We start from the raw sequence: 7,500 nt of genomic DNA, 5'->3' as shown, positions 1-7,500 counted from the left end.
AGGGAGGGAAACATTCGAAACGTAATGTAAAAATTCTTATTTTAACAAAAAAAATTATTAGGTTTTTTACAAAGGATATCGAATTTCTCGGTCATTCGTATATATATATATAATATTTCGATTAGGTTACAACTTCCTAGTAAAACGGTTCATTCATCATCACCCACTTAATAATATCCTCCCCACTCCCCTCCATCTCCTCCTACCCCTCTCCCTTCTACTCTTCCTCCTCCACGTACCTACTACCGCCGCTGTCAACCTTTTTTCGTGAAATTAAAAATTGTTTATGTTTTTTTTTTTTAAATAAAAAACAATCGTGGGTATTATTATTATTATTATTATTATTATTATTATTATCGTTGTTGTTGTTATTATTATTATTATCGTCATTAGTAAAAACATAATTTTGCTTTTAAAATTGAGAAAAAAAAAAAAAAAGAATCACAAAGTTTAAAACTAAAAAAAAATAATAATAATAATAACCGTTGTAAAAACATGTGTGACGTAGTAAGAGATGAGTGTTCGAGAGAGAGAGAGGAACTAAAAATTTCCCCGGAGGAGGGGGAAGGAGAGGGAGTCAAGGGGGAAACCGCGAGGTTAAGAATTATAATGATGATAATAATAATATAACTAACCTGCTTTGAAAGTTTGGTCATGTCGACCGGCTTGATTCTTTTGAGAGCAGAAAGTCTTTCGAGTCTTTCCCTTGCCTGTTGTTCCACCGCAATAACAAACGCATCTTGAACGTTGCTGTTTGCTGCTAAATCTAAAGCTGCGAATAAAAAACAAACAAATTTAAAAAAATTAACAAACGAACTAATTTCGTCGACATTTTTTTTTTCTTTTTTTTTCGATCCGGAACGATTTTGATTTTTTTCCAGCCTAATTAATTACCGTAAATGTATTTAATAATATAATCGTGGTAAAAAAAAAAAAAAGCGCGAAACTTCAAATTGTTTTTTTTTTTTTTTTCTCATAATAATAATAATTATTATTATACTATCGCCATTGTTATTATACTCCGCAAAAAAATGAGAGCCCCTGAAAAATAGCGTGTATGCATTTTGTCATACGTGAGTTAACGTACATTTTACGATGTCATTTTTTGTAGGGGTTTTTATAATAAAAAAAAATTTAAAAAAAACAATATTAATATGATCTTTTACCGAAAAAACGTCTACAAACGTTACAACAAACGACAAATTTTTAATAATTTTATACGAAAACAAACAAACAAACAAAACAAACAAAAAAAAAAAAAAAATTATTATCAAAAAGTTTTTACTAAATGGGTATGTAGTCAATTGATTTTAGTAAAAACAGTAATAATAATAATAATAATAACGGTTCGATTTATTATTAATGATAATATGAACGTCTGATTCAAAATATAGATGTTTCTAGAACGTTTACTGTACGATTACGACGTACAAACGAAAAAAAAAATAAGTAAATGAAAATTCGTATGAGTAACACAAGGCGGCCCTTTTTAAAAATTTGCGAAAATCTCGAATGTTGAAAGAAAGAAAAAAAGAAAATTTCACGGAGAAGAAAAAAAAGAAAAACGAAATCCGTAGGTATGGAGGACCCCCGGTAAAAAAAAAAAAAAAAAACGCAATCATCAAACGGTGTTCGAATGTTAATATGGAGTTTTTTTTTTTTTTTTTTAAATCAAGGCTAACCGGTGCAAAGGATTCCATAAGAAAAAGATTCTTCGAATGTGGTTTTTGATGGGTAAAACATTTCTTCTTACTTTTACAAAAAAAACATTCTTCAAAATGACTATGTCTTTAAAATTCTAAAAATTCCACCCAGCCTCACACATACAATACAATATAATCTCTCTCTCTCTCTTTCTCTTTCTCTTTCTCTCTCTCTCACTCTTACATTAAGAAAAAAGAAAAATTATTTTTAAAAATAATAATAATAATAATAAATCTTTTCTTTTTTCTTTTACATTCGTCCTACTCGAAACAAACGCAAAACAATCGATCGATCGATTATTTTCTTATTATTATTATTATTATTATTTAATAACGCAAAACAAGAAAAACAAGAAAATTTTTACGAGAAAAACTAATTTTTCCACAGTTAATCGTAACATAGTTTTTCTTTTTTTTAGGAAAAAGAAAAGAAAATAAAAATGATGACGTCACGACGACCTACAACACCCGTGACTGATTTTAAAAAAAAAAATTTTTTCACGTTTTTCAACATTTTTTTTACGAGTATTTGTGGATAATTTCAAATCGTGGAAGAAGAATAAGAGAGAGAGAAAAAACGTACAAATAGAAAACAAAACTGGTGGTAATAAAATAACTTATTTATTATTATTATTAACACACATCTCTTGTTTTCTATTTTTTTAAATGATGATGATGATGATGATGATGGTGATGATGACGATGATGATGGTGACACAAAAAAATAAATAAATAATATTTATTAATTATTTTTTATATAAATGTAACAACAACTTGAATAATTTTAAATGTCAAACGTTTCTTTTATTCCGGTTACGTGAAATGTAAAAACAAACAACAAACAAACAAACAAACAAACGAGATTTCAAATTTTCTTTTTTTTTTTTTGCAATGGACTTGACGATGGATGACTTTAATGGCGGAGGGGGGGGGATTTGTTAAAACGATTCGACGTTTTTACAAATACAAACGTTAATAATAATAATAATATTAATAATAACAATAATAATAATAATAATAATAATAATACTGCTTTATATATTTTTTTAAATAAAAAAAAAAACATTCATTCGGATCGACGGCAACGTTTCCTCGGGGGGTAGTGAGGAAGGGGGCGGTTAAAAAGACATTTCTGTTTTACATTTCAAACAAAATTTTAATATATATACGTATAAGTAAATATAAATATTATAACGACCTTTGACCTTTTAAATTCAAGTACGTTTCGTTAAATATAAAAAAAAGCTTTTTTTTACTCGAAATATTATTCAAGTTTTTTCTTTCCTTTCCCTCTCCCCTTCCCCACCCTTTATAATTAACGTTAAAATGAATTTTATTATCATTATTATTATGCGTAAATTAATCGTTTCGTATAATAATATTAAAAAATAATGATAATGATGATGATGATAATGATAATACGAAAAATGTAAATTTCACACACGCGGAGTATAAAATAATTTATGTAAAAAATTTCACATAAAAAAAAATTTTTTTTGACGAATTCTCCGACCGATTTATATATATATATATATATATATATATATATATATATATATATATATATATATATATATATATATATATATATATATATATATATATAAATAAATGCATGTAAAATAATAATAATAATAATGATGATGATGATGATAATAATAATTAAATAATTGTGTGCAATCATTTGGCGTAAAAAAAAGAAAGTTTTCCTTTCAGACCGCAAACGAGAAATCAATACAAATTCCAACGGAAATTCTATTATTATTATCATTATTATTATTATTATTATTATTATTATTATTATTATTATTATTATTATCATTATCATTATCATTATTATTATTATTATTATTATTATTATTATTATTGTTTTCATTACGTTATAGTTTTCATCAATAAATTTCGTCTGCTCTTGAAAAACAAAAACAAACGTATCGAAAACGACGACTGATTTAATTTTTTTAATATTTTTTTCATACAGGTATTTTAACTTAAATAAATTTGTCCGAGAGGGTGGGGAAGGATGGTGGTGGTGGTGGTGGGAAAATAGTCGGGAAAACAAATCGGAAAAAGGATCGGAAAAGAAAAAAAATTGAAAAAAACAAATCAAAACAAAGTTGAAAGAAGAAGAAGAAAAAAAAATTACGATTTGAAGGTTGTCCTACAAATAGTAGTTGGTGTAGGAAACCTGGCATTAATGATGGAGCAGCCTGATTCCACAGCCTGCAGGTACAGGTAGGCAATCGGAATGCGATGTTGCTAAGTTTCCAACGTTAATATTTAATGTGGGTGTTCACTTGTTCGATCATTTATAAAAAAAATTTTTTTGTTTTGTTTTGTTCATCGTTTAGCTTTTTCTCTACAGATTTTAATTTTTTTTTTTTTTTTAAATAAAAATTTTCGTACGAATATTATCATTATTATCATTATTATTATTAATAACAAAAGTTTCGGTTAAAAGAATAGAAATAGAAAATTCTCGAAATTATATGAAATAATTCAAGTCACGTAGTAGTAGACGTAGTATAACAGACGTTTCCCTTCAAATTTTTTTTAACTTTCTACAATTTAAATTTTTTTTTTTTTTTTTATCATCATTATCATCATCGTAACTATTATTATTATTATTATTATTTTATTCAATTAATAACTGATAACGTTTTTTTATTATTTATTTATATAAATAAGAAAAATTTCGTACGCGTACTAGAAATCTCTAGAAAACGAAACCGAAAAAATTATGTTTGTAGTTGTTTGTTTTAATTTCGGTTTATAACAAATAAACAACTACAAACATTTTCCCTATTTTTGTTTTTAGTAAATAACGAAAGGTAAAAAACAATACCCCTTTCATTTCCATTATTATTATTATTATTATTAGTATTATTATTATTGACTCAACTTCATTTTGTGGGATGATAACATTATAATAAATAAGAAACGGGACAATGTTTTGTTTTATTTTTTTTTCCTAAATATTGATTTGTTTCTATTTACTAATTTTTTTTTTTTTATCCCAGGTACGTGTTGCCAACCTTTGGTAAAAAAAAAAAAAATTTAACGTTAAGATGATGCATTTTTCACTCTCTCTCTTTCTTTCATTTGCATCCTTCCCGTTATTATTAAAAGAGAACAAAAAAAATGGGGGGAAAATTAAATGTCACGTGAACGAATATAAAAAAAAAAAAAAAAAAAATGATTTGTGCCAACTTTTGAAAAAAAAAAAAAAATTTTACAAGTGTGCGCATAAATTTTTCTTTTTTTTTTACTTTTTACTTTTTTTTAAATTTAAAAAAAAAAAAATCGTAATTTTTTTGAAAATATCGTGTCTTTAGAACTATAATCAAGTTGATCCAGGTTTTTGGAGGGGAAGAGGGGAAGAGGGAGAGGAAGAAATAAAGAAAAAAACCGGAAACCGTGAAGAAATTTAAAAAAAAACGATAATTAATTTGAATTTCGATAAATCCCCCCATTTTTTCTTTCGTCAAACAAACAAATCGTTTTTACACGATTGGTATTAATCGAACATTTTCTCGAATATTCCTTTTAATTTCCCCCGCTCTCCCCTTCCCCTTCTCCCTTCCCCCTCCTTTAATTATTATTAAACTTACGTAATTTATTCGAACCTCCCTTTTTTCGTATTTTTTTTTTTTAAGGGCCCCTTTGTAAAAAAATTTTTCCTCCAATCTAAATAGTCAAATAAATTTTTAAATTTTTTTTTCCGAAAGATTTTATAAACGATGACAACAACGATGACGACAACAACAACAACAACAACAAAAGTAATTTTGTTCGAAAGGGCGTGACAATAAAAATTAACTAGGGCCATACAACAACAACAAACACGGTTGCCTCATCCTTTATGTTTAGGTTTTTTTATTTACGAAACGAATCAATGAAAATTTAATTAAATTCATTCACAAAAAAAAAAAACTAAAAATTGCAACAAATTTTTTTTACTGGTATTAAAAAAATAGGAGTAACAACAACAACAACAACAACCAAAACCTGAACGATTCCTTCAAGCAAAATTAGTTAACTTCTACCCATAATTCATTTCTACCGAAAAAATAATAATAATAATTTTTTTTCTAAAAATAAACTAAAGAAAATGATTTCGAGTTAATAATAATAATAATAAAAATTAATAATAAAGTTTAATAAAATTCTATTTGTTTACGTTAATAATCAATCCTCCCAACGAATGAATGAATGAATGAATGAATGAATGAACGAATGAGTGAAAGTTTTTTTTTTCTAACGTATCCCATTCGAAACAATAAAAATCGTAAAAGTTTATTTTAAAAATCCAATTATTATTATTATTATTATTAGTATTAGTATTATCATCATCATCATCATCATCATCATCATCATCATCATCATCATCATCATCATTATTATTATTATTATTATTATATGAAATTTTAATACGTTTATAAAAAAAAAAAAAACGTGAGAAAAATCCCTTCTCGACTGAACATTGTTTTCCTCATCGATTTTTTTTTTTGCATTCGGGCGGTTTAAATAAACGGTGGTGGTTTGCCCCTTTCCCCATATCTCCCCGCTCTCCCCCCATTTTTTTATTTATGTATTTATTATTAACAATAATCGATAATTTACCGTAAGAAATTTAAACTTTCATTTTTTCAAATATTTGAAAATAATAATAAAAATATTGTAGTGAAAAGTTTTCTTTCTTTTTTTATGTTATTTTCCCCCCTTTTAAAATTTCCCACCGCCCTCACCCCCTTTGCCTCCTCCTGCGGGAAAAATAATAATAAAATCTTTAAAGAAAAAAAACATATCCGTTAATAATAATAATATTAATAATAATAATAATAATAATAATAATAAATATTGTTTCGATTTTCTTTTTTTTTCTGTTATTTTCCCTCCTTTAAAAATTTCCCACCGTCCCCGCCCCCTCACCTCCTTTCCCCCGGAGAAAATAATAATTAAAACTTTAAAAAAAAATAAACATATTCGTTAATAATAATGATAATAATAACAAAATTCAGTTTTTAAATCGTTTGGGTTTTTTTTTTTTTTAGGTCACAAAATGTCAACCGTGGGAAAAAAAAAAAAAAAAAAATTAAATAGAATATGTTTTGAATTTTTTTCAAACCCAAACATTCGTCACGTTCGGTTACGTAATAACGAAACCTATACGTAAATTATTATTATTATTATTTTGCTTGTATTTATGTAAAAATATTAATTAATTAATAAAATAATAATAATTATTATTATTAAATATATTTTAACCCTTTTTAAAAAAAAAAAAATTTTCCCTGCTGCTCGAATTCGTTTGTTAAAGAGGGTTGTTGTTGTTGTTGTTGTTGTTATTATCGAACCGAACTTAAAAACAAATTTCCCACAAAAAGGGGGAACGAATGAATGAATGAATGAATGATTGATTGAATGTTTCGAGGGAGGAAAATAAAAATAAAAAATAAAAAATTTTAATCAATGGATAATAAAAATGGAGGAAGATGAGAATAGTAATTATTATAACAACGAGCTGGAAATTTTTTTTTTTTTTTTTTTTTTTTTTTAATTCCCTCCCTTCCCTCCCTCTTCTTTTTTTTGGGGGGAGGGGGGTAAACGAAACATAATTTTTTATCTATCAGTGAAAATATTTGATAACAAATAAATATCTTTTAAACGAAAGTTTTTCTTTCTTTTTAAAAATAAAATATAAAACCTTAACGAATTTTTTTTTTTTTTTTCGGTTGAATTAATTTAAATAATATTTCCCTTACGTAAAGTTAGTCAGTTAGTCAATTAGTTAGTT

General features: G+C 25.7%; 1 protein-coding gene across 1 annotated transcript in view; it reads right to left on the bottom strand.

Annotated features, from left to right (window-relative positions):
• The window catches only part of Phum_PHUM287320 (uncharacterized protein), a gene marked incomplete at both ends in the record, with an annotated part of 1,749 nt that extends 686 nt beyond the window's left edge, over window positions 1-1,063 (bottom strand). Inside the window, 2 exons of the mRNA XM_002426909.1 lie at window positions 636-772; window positions 1,021-1,063. Of these exons, the coding sequence (XP_002426954.1) occupies window positions 636-772; window positions 1,021-1,063 (180 nt within the window). The remainder of the gene's footprint in view (window positions 1-635; window positions 773-1,020) is intronic.
• Window positions 1,064-7,500: the final 6,437 nt, after the last annotated feature.

This window comes from Pediculus humanus, genomic scaffold (genome assembly GCF_000006295.1).
Source record: "Pediculus humanus corporis 1103172107667 genomic scaffold, whole genome shotgun sequence".
Classification (NCBI taxonomy): domain Eukaryota; kingdom Metazoa; phylum Arthropoda; class Insecta; order Psocodea; family Pediculidae; genus Pediculus; species Pediculus humanus.
This window is presented reverse-complemented; position numbering and strand designations above follow the sequence as displayed.